Here is a 24,450-nt window from a genome sequence, read left to right on the forward strand (position 1 = left end):
TTATGTTATGCATCCAGCACCCCATCTGAAGTCTCAGATTCATTGAGTCAGTAGTTACAGACTTCTAGTCCTCAGTTTCAGCTGCTTTGAAGGAGCACTGGAGGTGACTTCCAAGTCCCCATACTGAATTTCATAAATACAGTGAAGCCCAGGTTCCAGTCAACATCACAGACTTATCATTAAAATTTAGTAAAAATTGGTACTGGTTTCAGGTGATTAGCCTCTTCATCATAGTTGTGGCTATAACAATGGTAATTATGATCAATTACATTTGCATAATGTGGCTTACTTTGCCCTGTTGTGTGTGTACATGTGTGTCTACAGAGAGAAGCTTTTATCTTTTTCCACAGTCACAGCTACTGAATTTATTTTTCTTTTTTTTTTGGTATTGTATTTACCATAAGGAAATCTTTCTCAAAGTACTTTAGTAATCGAAATGTAGACCCTAGACAGCCACGGTATGTTACTGATGTATGTACAAGAACCATTGTTCCAATGATGAAAAGACTCTAAATATAGTAAGAGGAAAAATCATTTGAAGACCCTTCCTTGAATTAAGGAGCTTATGAAAGAATGGAATTCATGTTTGACTGGCAGTGGAGCCGGTATTTTCACAGCTTCATGTAATTTGTGAGTCTGACTGATACCTTGGTTCAAAATAATCTATCCTATTTCTGATTCTAATAGCAGCAATCTACAGCTAGATGTTACGAGTATTTCCATAAGGGACTGTTCACCTTTTTCTGTAGAAGAGTTAATAGGTTATCCTGTTGGACCATTTCCACATGTGTGCAAGTCAATGTCATTATGTTGGTTAGTGTAGCTTTGATAGCATCCTTCTAACTTTGTTCATTTTGATGATAATCATGTCTCGCTCGTGATATTTTACACATCTTTTCATCCTAGGAACACAACCTTTTTACATAATGCCTCATAAGCTTCAAGGGGAAAGATGGTTGTAGTATCTTTATTTTATAAATGTCAAAACTGAAAGTCACAACCATAATGTGTTACTAGACAACTCAGTTACAAGACTGCCTAACTACCGGGTTTCTTACCTCCCAGAGGGGCCTTTCTCTATTAAATGCAATGTTTTCCTTAAAAATTGTAATATCTGGGCCAGTCATCTTCTTGCATTTACATAACAGGGCTGTTAATATGTGCTCTGTAGATCAAATTCTGCCTGATCTTGAAGAGATTCTTCTAATAGTGACTTAAGACAACTTTCAAGTACCTAGGATATGCAGAATTTTTCACTGGAGTTGAACATACCTGAAGGCTGACAATCTCCTCATAAAACTCAAACCTTTTCTGCTCATCTTGGGCAGAACATTTTCTCTTGTGAACTAAGAAAGTTAGGTTCATGAGTTGAATTACTCTTTGGGTGACTGGCATCATATTTGCCCTTAAATGCTTAGGGTGACTGTGCTTGATAATGTGAAATAATCTGAAAGTACAGAAGTTATTCTCTGAGTCTAATTTCATAGTCACAGATGTTGAGAACTTAAGTGGAAATGAATTAACATGCTCACATGTCCAATATAACTTACCTTCAAATATATATATTTTATTAGGTTTAATCTTCCTAATTCTTTATATCTAAAAATCTTAGTAGAGTTCAGAAAATGTGTACAAGACCCCTTCCATACCTTATGGTAGGTTATATTTTAATAGTTTATTACTCAGAGTTGGCTTAAAGTCAAAACAACCTACTATGGACCACAAAATGTTTTCAGTTCATTTAGGACTGTCCATGGTCAAATCTTGGCTAACCAGCTTTAAGCCTTTGGTGTTTGCAATATATCCTACATGAGAAATAGGGCTGACCAAAAGCAAAGCCCAGCAATGAACCAATAGCACAGAGATGTCATTTAAGAGAGAGGTCTAAGGCAAATTTTAGGGTTGCAATAAAATCTCCCGAAACATCTCTAGTTGGAACCAGTACCATATAACTTATTACCAGTGTGATAATCATACAATCATATAAAATAAGTTTTCAGAAGCATTTCTGAATTTTCTGCCACAATATGAACTGCCTTATGCAAATACTGAATAACTTCCCTACCCCACAGTGTTCTATCAGCTAGCAAACACAAAAACACTTGGCACTTACAGTTACATCACAATAATACATTAGGTAAGTGACATGAAAGTAACCTTCTCTTTTCAGTCATTAAGCATGGATTTGCTGTTAGTGAAAGTAGGGGACATTTAACATTCAACTACATAATTTATATGAAGAATTGAAATGATGATTGTGACGTTTTCTTTAAATAATGTATATTCAGCATATATCTTAACAAATATTAAAATCTAGGAATGTTTGCATAAATATTTTTTCATTTAATTTTGTTTTGATTCTAAAAGAAATTCCAGCCTTTAAATAAATGAAACAGAAATGGACTGAATTTTTAAATGGTAGTCACCAGTGAATTGTTTTAATGAAATATTTTTTTTTTAGAGAGAACATAGAACTAAGAAAACCTTCATTAAACTTTATAAGTGGAGCTTCTTTTAAAATATACTATTTTATGTTAAATATTTCTCTGCCCTCATTAGGTGTGTCTCATCATTAGACACAGTGTTACTAAATAGTTGTAACTTTACAGTTTCTTTGATTAATGAAGGCTTCCACTAAAGTTTCACTGGGTAGGATTAACTACATTTAAAGATGGCAAAATGCCATTATAACATTAATGCCAGAATTTAATGAGAACCAGAAGTTAACTTCAAGGACATTTATAATTTAATATGAGGGTACCCTTATATTCTTATTATTTTACCATAGCATCCTATCTTTGTTCTTGTGATAAAAACTTTAACTCAGCAAAGTTGTACTTATTGAATACCAACTATGTGCCTACCAGGTGCCAGCATCTCATGAGTGAGACTATTTTCCATTCTCAAACAAAACAGACCATTTCTGATCAGAAAGAGGTCGTGTCATCAGCCACCTTCTCCACTCTCTGGATTGAAAAGCTGACCAGCTATGTCTGTGTAATAAAAGGATCTCAGGAATATTGGATTTCTTAGACGTAGGAAGGATGGAGATCATGGATTAGAATGGAATGTTCTATCTGTGGTACCAAATAGCTATACCTCACAGGAAGAGAAAGCTTACGTTTTGTGCAACTACATGATAAAATTGGAAGTAGGGACAGGTAGAAGGGGAAAAAGAGCTGACAGGAGGATTCTTTTTACTCTGTTGTGAAGAAGAACGTTCCTGTACTGAAGGTGTACAGTACCAAGCTACAAATGCAGATGAACTTTCAAGCTCCTTCCTGTTCACAAAGTCCCATGGTTCCTATGTGTTTAGAACTCAAAGAGGGCAAAGGGCCTAAAGCAAAATCTATGTTCCTTATTCTTTTTTCTCACAGTTCGATGTAGACATACTTGCAAAGAAATGTTGAGACCTTATGAAGACTGAAATGGTAACCACAAAGTGGAAGAAGTCAAATACAGCAGAGACCAAGGGAAAACTGCATCCCCAAACTCCTGATGGAGGAAAACCTCAACTATTTAGCTGTGGTCTGGGCTTCCTAGTGGCTAAGGTGAAAAGGAGAAACAGGAATAACAGGGTGTGACTGTTTTTTGGTAGTAAGACACACCCCTACTAGTTCCTCAGAAACAAGCATTTTTCTTGCTCTCAGTAAGAATACCTTGGTTAGGAAGATTTATATAAAAAGCCATAAACCACATAATAAATGATGTCCCCATGAATTTTTTTTATAGAAAATAAAGAGGTATTCCACATATGTCATTTCAAATATTGGCCTTGGAGAACACTGAGGGAATAATGTTAAAAGCTAGACATTTTTTTCTCCCTTGGGACAGGGAGAGGGGCGTTTGAAACTTCTGGTATATTTACTGTAGATAAATGCTTATTTTCTTTTGACCCACTGACATGTGGAGCAGTAGAAAGATGTAAAGATATCTAGCACAGGGCAGCATTGTTAAAAGGAGGAGGGGATAAATGGAATTTTTGTGGCAGAATGATATTTGCAAGACTGATCAGGCCGCTGGGAGGTTTTTAAATATGCCAGTTCCCTGTAACGGGAAGATCAGTCTCTGAGACAGCATATCCAATTTAGTAAATTATTATTATTCCATCAAAATTAATGTGAACAATTTTCTCTTTGAGGCTGCTTTTTCCATAGGTGATGTTTTCCAGATGGGCTTTGTGTAAAACTCTTAATGTTTTGTGTTTTCTTTCTGAGAGCAAGAGCCTTTTCTGACATGTCTTCATTTCTTTCTCTTCCGGTTATTGTAGGGAAGAGAACTCCAAAAGCAAAGGAGAAAAAGAACAAGAAAAAGAAGAGGAAGCTGATAGAAAGAGCCCAGGAGCAACACAGTGTCTTCCTAGCTACAGACAGAGCTAACCAGTAAAATAAAAGACATGGAGGGTGGAAGTTTTGCTTTGTTTTGGGTGGAGGGCAGGGGGTGGTGTTTTTTTTGCAAAAGTGCACACAGCTACTCTCCACTCCTGGATGTGGTGGCGGCATTTGTGCTGCTCTGACCAGTACCTGTTCCCAGGAACCTTGGGAAAGGAGGACCCGCAAGCGTGGGCTCTATGTTATTTATGCTTTGATTTGCATTGGGAGACTGTGAAAGTGGGCGATTGTGACCTGCAGCCAAGGCAGCAGGAGTGAATTGTAGAGCGTGTGACTGGGTTCCCTGTGTGCCCCGAGGCAGCGAGGCTGCCTGCCCGGAAGTGCAAGGCTGCAGAACCCCCACCCCCTCGACTGGAGAACTGACTTGTGCATATTTATGGAAGGACGACCCTTGGCAGGCAAAGTGCTGTTTCACTTGTGACCTGTGTTTCCCACGTTGTGCATTTTCAAGCATCAGTGTATGTGGATATCTGCCTAGTGTTACCACACATTGTTCTCAGCATCTGTTACCTTCCAACTGTTGTGTCCAGAGACTGCTCTTAGCAGCAGGAATTCCTGCTCAGTTTCACAGCAGCTCGGATGTGTACATACCCTGCTGGGGCTGCATATAAACCTCTTATTTACTGTATATTTATGCTTTTTTTCTGTGTCACAAGTCATACCCAATTAATGTTATGTCTCCCGTTTCTAGTGGTTTCTAACCATTGTCCTGTAAATGACTGTTCTAGTTTTGCGAATTGATGAGTGTTTTGCTGCCCCTTGAAACTTCTCTTTGTGGGCTTATTTCTCATTGTAAAGATAGGATAAGCTAGTTTGTACATAGGATCAAATGACTCCTGTCAAAGAATTTGAATATCAATAGACCTTCCCCACTCCTCACCATAGCTAACGCATGAGGCATCTGGAGGTCAGAAGCCAAAAACTGCCTTTGAGTTTAAGATGTGATGACTTTATGAAACACAACTGCATGAGCAATTACATGCAGTTACTAATACTACTACTCATGCAGTTTCACAGGCCAGCTAGAGAATTTTTCAAATTTTTACTTTCAAACTTCAATATGTATAGTTTTTATTTAAAGCAGTTCCTGACTTGCAATGACAGAGCACCTACCAATATTCTTGGGTCAGTGCTGAAATGACCACCTCATGAGACCATGCATAGAATTGGAGGAGAAAACATGAGGAATTCCTACAATTACTGGTCAGATCTTAACAGGGCCCCCTTGAACCAGAATTTCTGATTCAAGACTGAGAGAGGAACCCTGTGGAGACTTCCCAGGTGACTTTCAGAGTAGTTGTTTTCAAAAACACCGTTGTCCACTAGGGGGTATCAGTTCTTAGAGGGTTTTGATAATGATGCTTCTTCCAGAAGCATTATTATTTTCTTGGATGATCCAGAAGAAAATTAGAACCAAAAGGAATGGTTGAAGATTTTTTGAGGGGAAAAAACAAAGCAAGGTAAAAGCCTTTTTTCTCACCTTGCATTGGCTAAACTACCTCTTTGCATTTTTGTTTAACTTTTGAGTCAAAAGCATCTTACCAATAAGTATAAATGTCATGTACATCATTATGAAAATAATATTGCTATGAGATAAGCCATATATGAATGTTGTATACAACTTTAGGGTTTGCATTTAATCCTAAAGTGTTCACTTCCTTTCACATCTATTTAAACTATATTCCTATTTACTAAGTGGGGAGGGGGCTTCTTTATATAGTGCTTCATCGTTAATAAATCAATACTTGTTCTGTTTCTGAGATGTTCTTTTTGTGCATTAAAAAAATTCAAAATTACTTTTGTGGACATATTCTTTTCTTTAGAGATACATTTGGGGGGGAAAGCAATATTTTAGCAACTGTATCCCCAAATAGTGGTCTTTAAAAAAAAGCAACTTTTAAAAACCTGTGTTTTAAATACATTGAGGAGATTAACTAGCTATAAATTGCATTGCAGCAATGGAGTTGGACATGACTGAAGAGACTTAGCATGCACACAGAGTGATTAAGAGTCGGGATTTTAAAGCCACACTGCCTGAGGTCTAATCTGGAGCAAACTGTCTTCCCAGGTCTCAGTTTTGTCATCTGTAAAATGGAGGAAATAGTATTACCTACCATGTAAGGTTGTGTCTTAAGGTAAACTGTGTAAGGTGTGGTCAGTACAGCATGGTATAGACTAAGCAATACACAAGTTGTTACTGGCTACTCTTATTGCCTGTGTCCTTGGCTATTTATTCCCCAAATTATCTTCCTTATCAACACACTAGAATATATTTATGAAAATATCCATTCCCTTCAAACTATTTTTGATGTCTGGATATTCTTTGCTCAAACTTCTATAGGAATTGATTAAAGCTACTTGATTTTTAAGCCTCTAGTTATAAGCAAGTGAAGTGAACTTCACTTTCACTTTTATGCATTGGAGAAGGCAATGGCAACCCACTCCAGTGTTCTTGCCTGGAGAATCCCAGGGACAGGGGAGCCTGGTGGGCTGCCGTCTCTGGGGTCACACAGAGTCAGACACGACTGAAGCAACTTAGCAGCAGCAGTTATAAGCAAACTGCATGCATGCACTCATGAGAGAGAGAGAGAGAGAGAGAGAGAGAGAGTCAGAGAAAGAAAGACTGACTGACTACAGTGTAATGCACAGCTTCAGGATAATTATACAAAGAAGATCTGGTGGTTTTCCATAAGTGGCTATACCATTCCTATACTTCATACAGTGTATATAAATAGAACATATGAAACTGGTTTCTTAGTATTTTCAGGTATCTTAGCATCTGTAGAAGCAAAATATGGAACTACAACTTTCTCAATTAAGAAGCTTGAGTGGTATTTTGATAGGGATTGCACTGCATTGTAGATTGCCTTCAACAGTATGGCCATTTTTCTTTCAATCCAAGAAAACTATCTTTCCATTAGCTCATGTTGTCTTCAATTTCTTTCATCAGTGTCTTATGATTTTCTGATTATTGGTCTTTTGCCTCCTTGGGTAGGTTTATTCCTTTACATGTTATTCTTTTTGATGTGATGGTAAATGAGATTGTTCACTTCTTTCTGTTTTGTGTTGTTTTTAATTTACTTTAAATTGGAGGTTAATTTCTCTTTCTGGTAGTTCATTGTTAGTGTATAAAATGCAGTATATTTCTGTACATTAATTTTGGATCCTGTAACTTTATTGAATTCTTTGGGCTCTAGTAGTTTTTTGGTGGCATCTTTGGGATTTTTCTATGTATAATCTTATGTTATCTGCAAAGAGTAACAGTTTACATCTTCCTTTCCAATCTCTATCAAAATAGCAATGGTACTTTTCACAAAAACTAGGACAATTTTTAAGATTTTCATGGACACACAAGAGACTATAAATAGGCAAAACAATCCTGAGAAAGAACAGAGATGGAGGAATCCCATTCTGACTTCACACTATATATGACAAAGCTACTAATTAAATCCAGAGCAGTACTGGCACAAAAACAGACCCATAGATCATTATAAATATATATGCATCCAACATAGGAGCACCACAATATGTAAGGCAAATGCTAACAAGTATGAAAGGGGAAATTAACAATAACACAATAACAGTGGGAGACTTTAATACCCCACTCATACCTATGGATAGATCAACTAAACAGAAAATTAACAAGGAAACACAAATTTTAAATGACACAATGGACCAGCTAGACCTAATATCTATAGGACATTTCATAACAAAACAATGAATTTCACCTTTTCCCCAAGTGCACATGGAACCTTCTCCAGGACAGATCACATCCTGGGCCATAAATCTAGCCTTGGTAAATTAAAAAAAAAATTGAAATCATTCCAATCATCTTTTCTGACCACAATGCAGTAAGATTAGATCTCAATTATAGGGGAAAAAAACTATTAAAAATTCCAACATATGGAGGCTAAACAACAAGCTTCTGAATAACCAACAAATCACATAAGAACTCAAAAAAGAAATTAGAATATGCATATAAATGAATGAAAATGAAAACACAACAGCCTAAAAGCTATGGGACACTGTAAAAGCAGTGCTAAGGGGAAGGTTCATAGCAACACAGGCTTACCTCAAGAAGCAAGAAAAAAGTCAAATAAATAACCTAACTCTACACCTAGAGCAACTAGAAAAGGAAGGAATGAAGAACCCCAGGAAAAGTAGAAGGAAAAAAAATCTTAAAAATTAGGGCAGAAATAAATGCAAAAGAAACAAAAGAGACCATAGCAAAAATCAAAAAAGCTAAAAGCTGTTTTTTTGAGAAGATAAATAAAATTGAAAAGCCATTAGCCACACTCATCAAAAAACAAAGGGAGAAGAATCAAATCAACAAAATTAGAAATGAAAATGGAGAAATCACAACAGACAACACAGAAATACAAAGGATCATAAGAGACTACTATCAGCAACTATATGCTAATAAAATGGACAACTTGGAAGAAATGGAAAAATTCTTAGAAAAGTATAACTTTCCAAAACTGAATCAGGAAGAAACAGAAGATCTTAACAGACCCATCACAAGCATGGAAATCGAAACTGTAATCAGAAATCTTCCAGCAAATGAAAGGCCAGGACCAGATGGCTTCGCAGCTGAATTCTAACAAAAATTTAGAGAAGAGCTAACACATCTTACTCAAACTCTTCCAGAAAACTGCAGAAGAAGGTAAACTTCCAAACTCATTCTATGAGGCCACCATCACCCTGATATCAAAACCAGACAAAGATGCCACCAAAAAAGAAAACTACAGGCCAATATCTCTGATAAACATAGATGCAAAAATCCTTAACAAAATTCTAGCAAACAGAATCCAACAACATATTAAAAAGATCATACATCATGATCAAGTGGGCTTCATCCCAGGAATGCAAAGATTCTTTAACATCCACAAATCAATCAATGTAAGACACCACATTAACAAATTGAAAGGTAAAAACCATATGATTATCTCAATAGATGCAGAAAAAGCCTTTGACAAAATTTAATTTCCATTTATGATAAAAACTCTCCAGAAAGTAGGAAGAGAAGGAACATTCCTCAACACAATAAAACCTATATATGACAAACCCACAGCAAACATTATCCTCAATTGAAAGCATTTCCCCTAAAATAAGGAACAAGGCAAGGGTGCCCACTCTCACCACTACTATTCAACATAGTTTTGGAAGTTTTGGCCACAGCAATCAGAGCAGAAAAAGAAATAAAAGGAATCCAGATTGGAAAAGAAGTAAAACTCTGTTTGCAGATGACATGATCCTCTACATAGAAAACCCTAAAGACTCTACCAGAAAATTACTAGAGCTAATCAATGAATATAGTAAAGTTGCAGGATATAAAATCAACACACAGAAATCCCTTGCATTCCTATACACTAACAATGAGAAAACAGAAAGAAATTAAGGAAAATTCCATTCACCATTGCAATGAAAAGAATAAAGTACTTAGGAATATATCTACCTAAAGAAACAAAAGACCTATACATAGAAAACTATAAAACACGGATGAAAGAAATCAAAGAGGACACAAATAGATGGAGAAATATACCATGTTCATGGATTGGAAGAATCAATATAGTGAAAATGAGTATACTACCCAAAGCAATCTATAGATTCAATGCAATCCCTTTCAGGCTACCAATGGTATTTTTCACAGAACTAGAACAAATAATTTCACAATTTGTATGGAAATACAAAAAAACCTCAAAGAGCCAAAGCAATCTTGAGAAGAAAGAATGGAACAGAGGAATCAACCTGCCTGACTTCAGGCTCTATTACAAAGCTACAGTCATCAAGACAGTATGGTACCAGCACAAAGACAGACATATAGATCAATGGAACAAAATAGAAAGTCCAGAGATAAATCCATGCACCTATGGACACCTGATCTTTGACAAAGGAGGCAAGAATATACAATGGAGGAAAGACAATCTCTTTAACAAGTGGTACTGGGAAAACTGGTCAACCACTTGTAAAAGAATGAAACTAGAACACTTCTAGGAGAAGGCAATGGAAACCCACTCCAGTACTCTTGCCTGGAAAATCCCATGGATGGAGGAGCCTGGTGGGCTGCAGTCCATGAGGTTGCTAAGAGTTGGACACAACTGAGCATCTTCACTTTCACTTTTCACTTTCACGCATTGTAGAAGGAAATGGCAACCCATTCCAGTGTTCTTGCCTGGAGAATCCTAGGGATGGGGGAGCCTTGTGGGCTGCCATCTATGGGGTTGCACAGAGTCGGACACAACTGAAGCAACTTAGCAGCAGCAGCAGCAGAACACTTTCTAACACCATACACAAAATTAAACTCAAAATGGATTAAAGATCTAAACATAAGACTGGAAACCATAAAACTCCTAGAGGAAAACATAGGGAAAACACTCTTGGACATAAATCACAGCAGGATCCTCTATGACCCATCTCCCAGAGTAAAGGAAATAAAAGCAAAAATAAACAAATGGGACCTAATTAAACTTAAAAGCTTTTGCACAACAAAGGAAACTATAAGCAAAGTGAAAAGACAGCCTTCAGAATAGGAGAAAATAATAGTAAACGAAGCAACTGACAAACATTAATCTCAAAAATATACAGTTCAGTCACTCAGTTGTGTCCAACTCTTTGTGACCCCATGAATCGCAGCACACCAGGCCTCCCTGTCCATCACCAACTCCCAGAGTTCACTCAGACTCACGTCCATCGAGTCAGTGATGCCATCCAGCCATCTCATCCTCTGTTGTCCCCTTCTTCTCCTGCTCCCAATCCCTCCCAGCATTAAAGTCTTTTCCAGTGAGTCAACTCTTCACATGAGGTGGCCAAAGTACTGGAGTTTCAGCTTTAGCATCATTCCTTCCAAAGAAATCCCAGGGTTGATCTCCTTCAGAATGGACTTATTGGATCTCCTTGCAGTCCAAGGGACTCTCAAGAGTCTTCTCCAACACCACAGTTCAAAAGCATCAATTCTTCGGCACTCAGCCTTCTTCACAGTCCAACTCTCACATCCATACATGACTACTGGAAGAACCATAGCCTTGACTAGACAGACCTTAGTTGCAACTCATAAAGCTCAATTCCAGAAAAATAAATGACCCAATAAATAATAAAAAAAAAAATGGGCCAAGGAACTAAACAGACATTTCTCCAAAGAAGACATACAGATGACTAACAAACACATGAAAAGATGCTCAACATCACTCATTATCAGAGAAATGCAAGTCAAAACCACAATGAGGTACCATTTCACACCAGTCAGAATGGCTGTGATCCATAAAAGCTACAAGCAATAAATTCTAGAGAGGGTGTAGAGAAAAGGGAACCCTCTTACACTGTTGGTGGGAATGCAAACTAGTATAGCCACTATGAAGAACAGTGTGGAGATTCCTTAAAAAACTGGAAATAGAACTGCCATATGACCCAGCAATCCCACTGCTGGGCATACACACTGAGGAAACCAGAATTGAAAGAGACACATGTATCCCAATGTTCATCGCATCACTGTTTATAATAGCCAGGACATGGAAGCAACCTAGATGTCCATCAGCAGATGAATGAATAAGAAAGCTGTGGTACATATACACAATGGAGTATTACTCAGCCATTGAAAATAATATATTTGAATCAGTTCTAATGAAGTGGATGAAACTGGAGCCTATTATACAGGGTGAAGTAAGCCAGAAAGAAAAACACCAATACAGTATACTAACACATGTATATGGAATTGAGAAAGATGGTAACGATAACCCTATATGCGAGACAGCAAAAGAGACACAGGTATAGAACAGTCTTTTGGATTCTGTGGGAGAAGGCAAGGGTGGGATGATCTGAGAGAATAGCATTAAAACATGTATAATTCATATATGAAACAGATTGCCAGTCCAGGTTCGATGCATGAGACAGGGTGCTCAGGGCTGGTGCACTGGGATGACCCAGAGGGATGGGAGGGGGAGAGAGGTGGGAGGGGGTTCAGGATGGGGAACACATGTAAACCCATGGCTGATTCATTACAATGTATGGCAAGAACCACTACAATATTGTAAAGAATTAGCCTCCTACTAAAATAAATACATTTAAAAAATAAGAATTAAAAAAAAGAAAAGAAAAAAATGGAATAGAATAGAGAGCCTAGAAATAAACCCACAGACTTCTGGCCAATCTAGGACAAGGCAGGCAAGAATATACATGGTGGAAAGACAGTATCTTCAAGTGGTGCTGGGAAAGATGGACAGATATATGTAAAATAATGGAATTAGAACATCCTCTAACATCATGTACAAAAAATAAGCACAGAATGAATTAAAGACCTAAATTTAAGACCAGAAACCATAAAACCTTTAGAGGAAAACATAGGCAGAACACTATTTGATATAAATCGTAGCAATATCTTTTTGTATCTGATTCCTAAAGCTTCAGGATAATTTCCTGAAGGAAATAAAAACAAAAATAAACAAATGGGACCTAATTAAATTAAAAACTTTTGCACAGCAAAGGAAATCATTGATATACTGAAAAGACAACCTATCAAAAGGGATAAACTATTTACAAATTAAATGACCAACAAAGGGTTAATATCCAAAATATATAAATAGCTCATACGACACATCATAAAAATACTCAAGTTGTAAAATAGGCAGAAGACCTGAATAGGCATTTTTTTTTAAAGAAGAAATGCAGATATCCAACAAGCACATGATGATTAACGTCACTAATCATCAAGGAAAAGCAAACCAAAAGCATAATGAGTTATCACTTCACACGTGTCAGAATGGCTGTCATCAAAAAGAACACAAATGGTGGTGAGGATGTGGAGAAAAGGGAACCCTCATGCATTATTGGTGGGAATGTAAATTGGTACAGCTACTGTGGAAAATAGTATAGATGTTCCTCAAAAAACTAAAAATAGAACTACCATATGACCCAGCAGTTCCACTCCTGGGTATATATTTGAAAACTGTCATTTGAAAAGATACATCCACCCCAATGTTCATCTGTTCAGTCGTTCAGTAGTGTCTGACTCTCTGTGACCCCATGGACTGCAGCATGCCAGGCCTCCCTGTCCATCACCAACTCCTGGAATTTACTCAAACTGATGTCCATTGAGTCGGTGATGCCATCCAGCCATCACATCCTCTGTCGTCCCCTTCTCCTCCTGCCTTCAATCTTTCCCAGCATCAGGGTCTTTTCAAATGAGTCAGTTCTTTGCATCAGGTGGCCAGAGTATTGGAGTTTCAGCTTTAGCATCAGTCATATTCAGCATCAGTGAACATTCAGGACTGATTTCCTTTAGGATTGACTGGTTTGATCTCCTTGTATTCCAAGGGACTCTCAAGAGTCTCCTCCAACACTACAGTTCAAACACATCAATTCTTTGGCACTAAACTTTATAGTCCAACTCTCACATTCATACATGACTACTAGAAAAACCATAGCTTTGACTAGATGGACCTTTGTTGGCAAAGTGATGTCTCTGCTTTTTAATATTTTGTCTAGATTGGTCATAACTTTTCTTCCAAGGAGTAAGAGTCTTTTAATTTCATGGCTGCAGTCACCATCTGCAGTGATTTTGGAGCCCCCCAAAATAAAGTCTGCCACTGTTTCCCCATCTATTTTCCGTGAAGTGATGGGACCAGATGCCATGATCTTAGTTTTCTGAATGTTGAGTTTTAAGCCAACATTTTCACCCTCTTCTTTCACTTTCATCAAGAGGCTCTTTAGTTCTTCTTTGCTTTCTGCCATAAGGGTGGTATCCTCTGCATATCTGAGGTTATTGATGTTTCTCTCAGAAATCTTGATTCCAGCTTGTGCTTCATCCAGTCCAGCATTTTCATGATGTACTCTGCATGTAAGTTAAATAAGCAGGGTGGCAATATACAACCTTGATGTACTCCTTTCCCTGTTTGGAACCAGTCTGTTGCTCCATGTCCAGTTCTAACTGTTGCTTCCTGACCTGCATACAGATTTCTCAAGAGGCAGGTCAGATGGTCTCTTCCCATCTCTTGAAGTTTCCAGAGTTTGTTGTGATCTACACAGTCAAAGGCCTTGGCATAGTCAATAAAGCAGAAGTTTTTCTGGAACTCTCTTGCTTTTTCAATGATCCAACGGATGTGGGCAGTTTGATCTTTGGTTCCTCTGCCTTTGCTAAATCCAGCTGGAACATCTGAAAGTTCACAGTTCACATACTGTTGAAGCCTGCCTTGGAGAAGTTTGAGCATTACTTTGCTAGTGTGTGAGATGAGTGCAATTGTGCGGTAGTTTTGGCATTGCTTTTCTTTGAGATTGAAAAGAAAACTGACCTTTTACAGCCCTGAGGCCACTGCTGAGTTTTCCTAATTTGCTGAATCTAAAAAATACAACTAGTGAACATAAAAAAAAGAAGCAGACTCACAGATATAGAGAACAAATCAGTGGGTACAGTTGGGAGAAGGAAGAGGGGAGGGACATAATATGGTAGGAGATTAAGAGGTAAAAACTATTATGTATAAAATAACCTGGCAGATTCATGTTGATATATGGCAAAACCAATACAATATTATAAAGTAATTAGCCTCCAATTAAAATAAATAAATCTATATTAAAAATAATCTATAAGGATAGATTGTACAACACAGGACATATAGCCAATATTTGATAGATATAAATGAGTATAGGTTTTAAAATGTGAATTACTATACTGTACACCTGTAACTTGCATAATATTTTTACATGAACTATACTTCAATTTGGAGAAGGCAATGGCACCCCACTCCAGTACTTTTGCCTGGAAAATCTCATGGATGGAGGAGCCTGGTGGGCTGCAGTCCACGGGGTCACAAAGAGTCAGACACGACTGAACAACTTCACTTTCACTTTTCACTTTCATGCATTGTAGAAGGAAATGGCAACCCACTCCAGTGTTCTTGCCTGGAGAATCCCAGGGACAAGGGAGCCTTGTGGGCTGCCGTCTATGGGGTAGCACAGAGTCGGACACGACTGAAGCGACTTAGCAGCAGTAGCAGCAGCAGCAGCATACTTCAATTAAAAAAAAAAAAAAACGTGAGTGGGGGATGGGTGAAATGGGTGAAGGAGGTCAAAAGCAACAAAATTCCAGTTATATAATAAGTCATGGGATGTAATGTACAGCATGGTGACTGTAGTTAATAGATTTGTATCACAAAAAAATATTGCATATTTGAAAGTTCCTAAGAGAGTAAATCTTAAATGACCTCATCACAAGAGAAAAAAGTTTGACAGATTAGCACTTAGGAAAGCCAATTTTATGAATATATCTTTATTCTTTCTCATAATGCGCATATCACCCATTTAAAATGTGGAATTTTCATGTCTTGGTGGAAACATTTGGAGAAGAGTTAACACTCAGCCTCAAGGGTGTGATTTATATATAAAAATGATCATGATTCTTTCAATGGACTACATTTTTGTTGTTGATTTAGAGGGGAGCTATGAGTAGGAGAGCAAAAGTGAATGGTACTTCTGTTCATTTTAGAGAAATCTGTGCACAATGGCAATGGCAACCCACTCCAGAGTTCTTGCCTGGAGAATCCCAGGGACGGCGGAGCCTGCTGGGCTATCTTCTGTGGGGTCGCACAGTCGGACACGACTGAAGCGACTTAGCAGCAGCAGCAGTGCACGATGGATACTTCTTGATAATACCATGTTACAAAAAGCAGACTTAGTAACCTTGAACATGTCGACCACCCATATTATCCTCCTTATTTCAAAAGGGATAACCATTCTGCTTCTACTCTTGACCCATCCCCTCTTCAGTGAGACCTTCAGTATCCACTCCATTCATAGTTGCAGGCCTTCCTCTCCCTCCAACTTAAGGTATTCTTTCTTTCAAGGTCTTCATCATTAGGAATCCTGAAAAAGTAGCCTATGTTCCTTGACATGGTCAACCTCTTCCTATCCTTATTTGTGTCTTAACTCATAATCTTGTTTCTTTCTGCCACTGTATTATAATTGTTCTGACAGACATAGCAATACAGTCCCTTTGCTAGACACAAAAGAAAATATTTGCTTTATTTGCCTCAATCCTTTAATGTGTTCTATCTGCTATTTCCACCTAATTTGACTCCACTGGGCCCTTTCCTTGAGGACTTTTGTTTCTCATTTGGCTTCTGTGACATTCCTAACCTGGGTTTCTACTTCTCTGGTTACTCCTTTTCAGTCTTCAGTTTTTTCCTGATTTAAAAGAAAAAAATATTGACTTTTCAGGGGTTAGCCCACTGCTTAATCCTTTTGGTTTAATCTTTCTACCTCCTCATTCCACCTGGGAAATCAGATCTTATGGCTTTAACTACCACCTGCAGTTGTTGGCTTGTAGGTCTGTTATCTCTGTCTCCAGGGCTTTGTTAACTATTTCCAAGCCTCCACTAAATATCTTTACCAGGGGGCCCCATACTTATCTGAAGCTCAATATTTCTAGAACTGAATTTATTACTTTATCATTTAGGTTTAAGTTAAGGAAAAAAAAAACAGTCTAGGTATTTCAAACAGGAAATTTAATATTGGGAATTGCTTATACCAGTGTTGAATGAGATGAGAAACTAAAATTGGGGTGACAAGATAACCAGATTAGCAACAGAAGAAAGCCATTATCAAGAGGGGTAACAGGATGAGGTGGAGTTTCCAAAATCCAGAAGGCAAGGCCACCCAGCTAGAGCTAGAGTTGTAGCTGAGGCTAGAGCTATGGCCACTAGGGAAGCTGGAACCAAACACAGAAAGCTTGTCTAATAGGAAGTGAAATCTCGGAAAAGATTCCAGTCACCAGGAGAAATGCTGCCTGAAGCAAAGTGAGAGACTAAGAAATACCCTAGCTTCTCCCTACACTCACTCCCAGTCTTGCAACAGCACCTGTCTTCACTTGCTTGGAAACCAGGGACCCTGGATAATGTAGTTCTCTGTGATGCTATGGCATAATCACTGGTTTACCCACCTCCCAAATCAATTCCTCTTCCTGCTTTCCCCATTTAATAATTGACATTTTTACACACCTAGTTGATTAAGCTAAGACTCTTGTATTCACCATTTACTATCATTGTTCTATACATCAAATCTGCTACTAGATTCTAATGAGTCTACATTAGAAACATCTCTTGAATTTCTCCCTACCTCTTCACTTAAGCCTGTTTGATCCTCTTTGTCTCTCTTCTGAACTTTCCTATTTTTATCCTAAATATTCTTGCCCCAATGTCACTTGACTTTTCATTTATTTTTCTATTAATACATTTATTCTGCTAGCCTCTCAAATGCTATCCTGCTGCTGCTGCTGCTAAGTCACTTCAGTCTTGTCTGACCCTGTGTGACCCCATAGATGGCAGCCCACAAGGCTCCCCCGTCCCTGGGATTCTCCAGGCAAGAACACTGGAGTGGGCTGCCATTTCCTTCTCCAATGCATGAAAGTGAAAAGTAAAAGTGAAGTCGCTCAGTCATGTCCAACTCTCAGCGACCCCATGGACTACAGCCTACCAGGCTCCTCCACCCATGGGATTTTCCAGGCAAGAGTACTGGAGTGGGGTGCCATTGCCTTCTCCGAAATGCTATCCTGTCCTTGTATAATAAAATATTTAAAATGTTCACATGGGATATAGTGTCCTTTTAATTTTCTTATTATTTTGTGGGGATTATGTATTTTGTGGGGATTAAGAATGGACTGGGATGATAGTTACTGTAAAATTTTCAAGGATTCTTTTATGGTAAACTTGGATATGCTTGTCATGTTTGTTGATACCCCTGAATCATGAAGGCAGAGACATAAAGGCAACTCTGGCTTTGAAAGTAGATGCTTAATGTAACTCTGATTAAGCGGTTGAACAGTATGAAAAGTGTGTCAAAGATTTAAATAGATTCTCATATTAATCTATAGTGAATCATTAAAGCAAACTGCCATGGATCACCTCCCCCAGCATTGGAACACATTGCTAATCTAAACACTGCTGAACTAAACACAAGTCTCAGAATCCATCCCAGCGAAGCTCTTCCAAGGAAACACTACCAATAGACTGGAGTTGACAGAGGAGTCATAACCTTTTGGAGGTATAATAGTTTTGATTTCCAGGTCAACTTAAAGCCTTAGATGGTGGCAACTGTTGTCTCTCAGAAATACCCTCTCGAGTATTCCATGTCCTGTTTTTCAAACCTTCCCATAAAAGTACCCTTAAAGACAGAGAAAAGTGAATTTACAATTCTAGGACTTTAACATGGAGCCGACTTATTTAAAATTTGAAGTGTTTCAGCATCCTGATTTAAATATACAAATTATTTATGCAACATAAAAATTTTAATATAAAACATCATGCAAATTTCGCATTCTACTCAGTAAAATGTTTATATATAAAACCACTCCCCCAGCCTTTAGCATTCCCCCACCCCTCCACAAACCTGGAGTGAAATCATGCTCCAAGATGATGTTTCATGCTTATGGGTCCTGTGGCTTCATATACTCCTTGGCACATAGTCACTTATACTTGAAGAAATGCATATCCCCCTTTAAGTAACTCAGCAGTGGCCCTTTGGTGGTGTTCTGAAGTTCTCTAGTGTCTTAACCAGGTCACTCCTCCATGGGTTTTATAACCTTAGCTTCCATGGCAGCATGCTGTCTGGGTGCACATCCAACTCTAATTCTTTCCTACTGGTTCCCTTTCTCCCTCTTACTTTAGTTACCAATATAAAGTTCAACCACAACCCTTCCTCCCTATGTCTGTTTTGGAGAAGAGAGGTTATCAGATTTTTTTCTGTAAAGGGCCAGAGATTTAATATTTTAGATTTTACAAGCCACATGTCTCAGTCACAACTACTCAATCCTGTGCTCTTGTAGCACAAAACAAGACAATATATAAACAAATGGCTATGTGACTTAGCAGCAGCAGCAGCAGCAGCATAGTGCAATAAAATTTTATGTACAAACACATATGAATTTCAGTTTTCACATGTTCTGATATATTACTCTTCCTCTTATTTTTTTGCACCCATTTAAAAAATGTAAAATTGTTAGCTCACCAGTTATGTAAAAATAAATGGGAGACTGGATTTAGCCACAGGCTGGGTTTGTTGACCCTTGTTGGCCCAGGACTATCCTGAATCCTTGATACAGAAGATAACTTGTTGGCTCGTGGACTCCCCTTGCAAACTCTCTGAGAGGCTGCCTCTAACTCTGCCTCAGCTCTTCACACTCTGCCTCTGGAGGCATCCAATAAATGCATTGAATGCATATGCCATTTTAAAACCACTCTGTGTATGGTGATAAGTACAGAATTGATATTTCCACTCTTGATATCTCACTCCAATTCTAGTTTTATTTCTTACTGGCCATAGACTCTTGGTATATTTCTGGCCGAAACCTGAAGTGAAATAGTAAAACCTCAAAAAAGCAAAATTATTTTTTCTAAGTTCTCTCCTTTATAACTTCATTGTGGCAGCTATCTTGTAGCATAGCGGAGCCCTTGTGTTCTGTTTAGAGAATCATACCTATACTTTATCTTCTGTCCCTTCAACATCAAGACCTCCCCATCGTTTTTCTGTAACAGATGTCAGTGGTGTACTCTGTTCTCATAGAAATGGACTCATTTTAGACACAGCAAAAGACACTTTTCAAAATGATTATTTGATTACACATATTGGCTTATTTATACTTCTAGGGACTATAATTCCTTAATTGTATTCCCCCATTATCTTAGTGCCTTTTCTTTTCATTAGAGTTTGGCTTCATTTACCGTATTAGCCTATGAAAACCGAATGTGCCATGTCTTTTTAAAACCGAAATTTTATAGACAATGATTGTAGTGCGCCTGTTTTCCGGCTTATTCATTTTGGCTGCTCAGTGATTTTTAGACTGTGTCATCCTGTGCTCTTCTACTATGGACAACAGAACAGATTATGTGATAATGGCAAAAATGTCAAGAAGATCTCTCTCAAGAGGTGGACTTTGGCATGAAGCCTGGACCCTGGGTGTATGCCGATCTGGGAAAGAAGTAGCGCAGACACTGGAAACAACCAGTGTCTTGAGGTGCAAAGGTCTTGAGGTGCGAAAAGGGTCAGCATGATCAAAGTATAGACCAAAGGGAGAAGTTGCTAGAGGGTAGTCAGGAGGAACATGGGATAAAAGAACAGAATATGTCCCCTAAGTTTCTTGCCCTATGCAACAGGATATATAGAGAAGTAAGGAAAACTGGAGCATAAATAAATCCATTTTTCACATGCTTAGTTTGAAATGCTTGCTAAATAGCTAAATGGAGATACCACATAGGCAGCTGGATATAAATATGGAGTTTAGGGAAAAGGTCAGGGCTAGAGATATAATTGTGAGCTGTATCAGTGTATAGATGGCACTTGGCACCAAGGAACTTTGTGGGCTGATGCAGAGAATGAATGGACAAAGAGGAGCAAAGAAACATAGACTCACTCAACCTTCAGACATCAACCAAAAAAGGAAGTACCAGTAAAAGACAGTGAGAAAGTGTCCAGGGATGAAAACCAGGATCTGTCAGTCACTAAGAGAGACCACAAGAGCTGGGATTTAAGGCTTACATTGTTCCTTTCCCCTTCATTTTAGGAAAAATCACCAGAAGAAGTGGAGGACAATTAGGAAAATTTTGTAATAATCAAGGAATTTGGTCTTTTCAATCTTTTTTCCCTCATTTTACATTCCAGAAGTGAAACTTACCAATAGTTTTATTTTTCCTTGAAAACAGTATTGATATAGAATGAACTCAAGTAAATTCTTAAAAACTATATTAAATTCTTTACATAAATGTGATAATGATACTTAATTTCAGGTTACCATATTTTACTATACCAATTTCATCTATACTTATGACGAAATAATTATTTCAATGACCCAACTAAGAATTTTCTAATTTCTTTAAAATTTAATGAAATATATCAAGTGAATAGCAAGAAACAGACTTCTGAGAATTATAGGTCCTTAGGCTTGTAATTTTGAACAGTGAGGATTTTTTAAACTTGTAATTATTGGGCCACTTTTGTAACAGCTTTCTGATGTAAGACCATACATGTCTGAACAGTGTTAGGTACTGCACACACATACATAATCATGGTACTTGACTGGAAAACAAGACAAGTGTCAGAGTACATTTTTCAGTGTTCATTGTATAAAATAGGATGGCTAAAGTTTTAAGTCCTTCTATTACATTTGTAAATGAAAAATATGTTTCTAATTTTTTTTTGTTTTTCTTTTGCTTTTCTAATCTTTTTTTCCCATCACACACGCTTCTCCTAAGTTTAGTCTCTCCTACATATTGCTACTATCTGGAAAAACTAAATGTGGTAGAGAACCTAGTGCTTACTTATATCCAGTTCTCTCCTTCTGACCTTCAAGGAATATTCTATTTCTCAATCCTCTTAGTTAGGTGGGGTCTTGTGATTGACTTTAACCAATAAAATTTGGCAGGAAACTATATGTGTCATTTCAGGGCTGGGGCACTTAAAAGCAGATATATGCTCTTCATGATTTCTTTTCTTCTTTGGCTGTGACTAAAAAGGCAGAATCACAAGATGAAATAAGCCTGGATTTCTGAGTCAATGCACAGAAAAACAGTTGCCTTGGGTAGTTGGTCAACCTACTTCTGATTTTGCACAAGCAAGGAATAAACCTTTATTGTATTAATCCACTGAGATTCTGAAGTCATCAGTTACCTTGCATGGTCTCACATTACTCTGTATAATGCAGTGTTTCAGGGTTCAGTTCATGTCAGTCACTCAGCTGTGTCCAACTCTTTGCGACCCCATGGACTGCAGCATACCAGGCCTCCCTGTCCATCACCAACTCAAACTCATGTCCATTGAGTCAGTGATGCCATCTGACCATCTCATCCCCTGTCATCCCCTTCTACTCCCACCTTCAATCTTTCCCAGCAACAGGGTCTTTTCCAGTGAGTCAGTTCTTCCAATCAGGTGGCCAAAGTACTGGAGTTTCAGCTTTAGCATCAGTCCTTCCAATGAGTATTCAGGACTGATTTCCTTTAGGATAGAATGGTTGGATCTTTTTGCAGTCCAAGGGACTCTCAGGGGTCTTCTCCAACACCACAGTTCAAAAGCATCAATTCTTTGGTTTCAGAGTAGTGTTTCACTTTTTATTAGGATCAAGAAACTCTTACTTATTAGTTGTAACCTAAACAGTAGATCGGAGAAGGTGATGGCACCCCACTCCAGTACTTTTGCCTGGAAAATCCCATGGACGGAGGGGCCTGGTAGGCTGCAGTCCATGGGGTTGTTAGGAGTTGGACACGACTGAGCGACTTCATTTTCACTTTCACTTTCATGCACTGGAGAAGGAAATGGCAACCCACTCCACTCCAGTGTTCTTGCCTGGAAAATCCCACGGACGGGGGAGCCTGGTGGGCTGCCGTCTATGGGGTCGCACAGAGTTGGATGCGACTAAAGCAAATTAGCAGCAGCAAACAGTAGATACACAAAAGCAGAAAAATCAAAAGGATATTTGGCCAAAATAATCAGCTTGTGTAAGTTTAGAATTAGAACAATGACATATACTTTTAGTGAACTGTCTCATTTTGATGTAAGAGATTGACATTCTGATAATGATGGTGCAATAATTTGTTGTCATACTTTCTCAAAGGCTCATAAAATATTCTTAGATATTCAAGGCAACGCATGATCGCCATAGTTTGTCTCCACACACCTACCCTATGCAACAGGTGTAGGGAGCCTATAATATGCCAATAGTGGGGGTTGATCAAGAGTTTCAGTCCTCCTTCTCCCACAGACACACTGAATGTACAGCTACAGAGTAAAAGCTCTAAAAGAGATCCATAAACTAGAGGAATGACTCCTCCACATCGGGCAAGTGAGAGAATACCCACTGTGAAATGGATAGGAAAGGCTGAGACATACATTTACCATAAACCCTACTCCCAGGATAGCACCATACAATTGAGAGGGTGCTTCAAACTCCCAGGTTCTTCCTGAAGATGGAAGAATTTTTGACCCTATAAGTTAGTACCTCAGCTTTTAAGACTCCCACCAGAGGGTCAGGCACCCAAAACACCTAGCTCTGAAAGCCAATGAAGCTCTTGTCCATGAGACCCACAAGACTATAGCAAACAAAGAAGCAGTTGTTAACTGGTACAAATTCTCACTATGGCTATCTGCCCAAGGCTCAGTGCAGAGGGAGCAGAAGAAGCAAACTGCTCATCTCCCAGTTTTTACCTGAGAGAGGTCCATCTGCATAGTTTGAAAGGTGCTACCTGAGGCCTCCCTGGTGACTCAGATGGTAAAGAATCTGCCTGCTGTGCAGGAGACCCGGTTAAATCCTGGGGTCAGGAAGATGCCCTGGAGAAGGGAATGGTAACCCACTCCATATTCTTGCCTGGGGAATCCCATGGACAGAGGAGACTGGTGGGTTACAGTCCATGGGGTTGCAGAGTCAGACTCAACTGAGGGACTAACACACACATCTGAGGGTTATGTTCCTAACTTATCAGACATCCAGGGGCTGTCTGTGATCATCCCTGAAGACCACAGACACCAGTAGACACCTCCCTGTCATCCTGCAGCTGGCTACAAGTCACTAGTATCTCCCCGGAAGGAGCTTCTAGACATACCTGCACCCCTGCTGTTGTGCTGCCGCTTGAGGAACGGATCCCTGGATTAGCTGGCTCTGACAGCCAATAGCGCTTCCACCCATGAAACCCACAAAAACTGTTACTAAATGGCTATCCCCCAAGGTTCAGTGCAAAGGGAAGAGGCAAAAATGCCCATTCCTATTCTCCCAGAAAGGAATAAATCTGCATACTTTAAAAGCTTCTGCCTGAGGGCCAGACATTTAACTTAACATGCACTTAAGGGGCTGACAACTATTGTTCTTGGAGACCAGGGAAGCTGATGGACACCTCCTCCATTTTCTCCCCATAGGCCACTCCAGGTAACAAGTATCTCCATGAGGGGAGCCATACTCACATCGGACACCCCAGCTTTCATGGCTGCTGCCTGGGACAGGCCTCTGATCTCCTGGCTCTAAGAGCCAATGGGGATGGCACTCATGATCCCACACAAATGCAGCAAAGAAGTGATTCTTAGTGGGTATAGAAGAACACCT

The 24,450-nt window shown here is 38.7% G+C and overlaps 1 protein-coding gene across 3 annotated transcripts in view; it reads left to right on the plus strand.

The window, feature by feature from the left end:
* The window catches only part of RSPO2 (R-spondin 2), a 183,240-nt gene extending 177,053 nt beyond the window's left edge, over nucleotides 1–6,187 (plus strand). For all 3 annotated transcript variants that reach the window (XM_069600378.1, XM_069600379.1, XM_069600380.1), the window contains one exon: nucleotides 4,271–6,187. In XM_069600378.1, coding sequence (XP_069456479.1) covers nucleotides 4,271–4,386 — 116 coding nt within the window. In that variant the 3' untranslated portion in view covers nucleotides 4,387–6,187. The remainder of the gene's footprint in view (nucleotides 1–4,270) is intronic.
* Nucleotides 6,188–24,450: the final 18,263 nt, after the last annotated feature.

This window comes from Ovis canadensis, chromosome 9, assembly GCF_042477335.2.
Source record: "Ovis canadensis isolate MfBH-ARS-UI-01 breed Bighorn chromosome 9, ARS-UI_OviCan_v2, whole genome shotgun sequence".
Classification (NCBI taxonomy): Eukaryota; Metazoa; Chordata; class Mammalia; order Artiodactyla; family Bovidae; genus Ovis; species Ovis canadensis.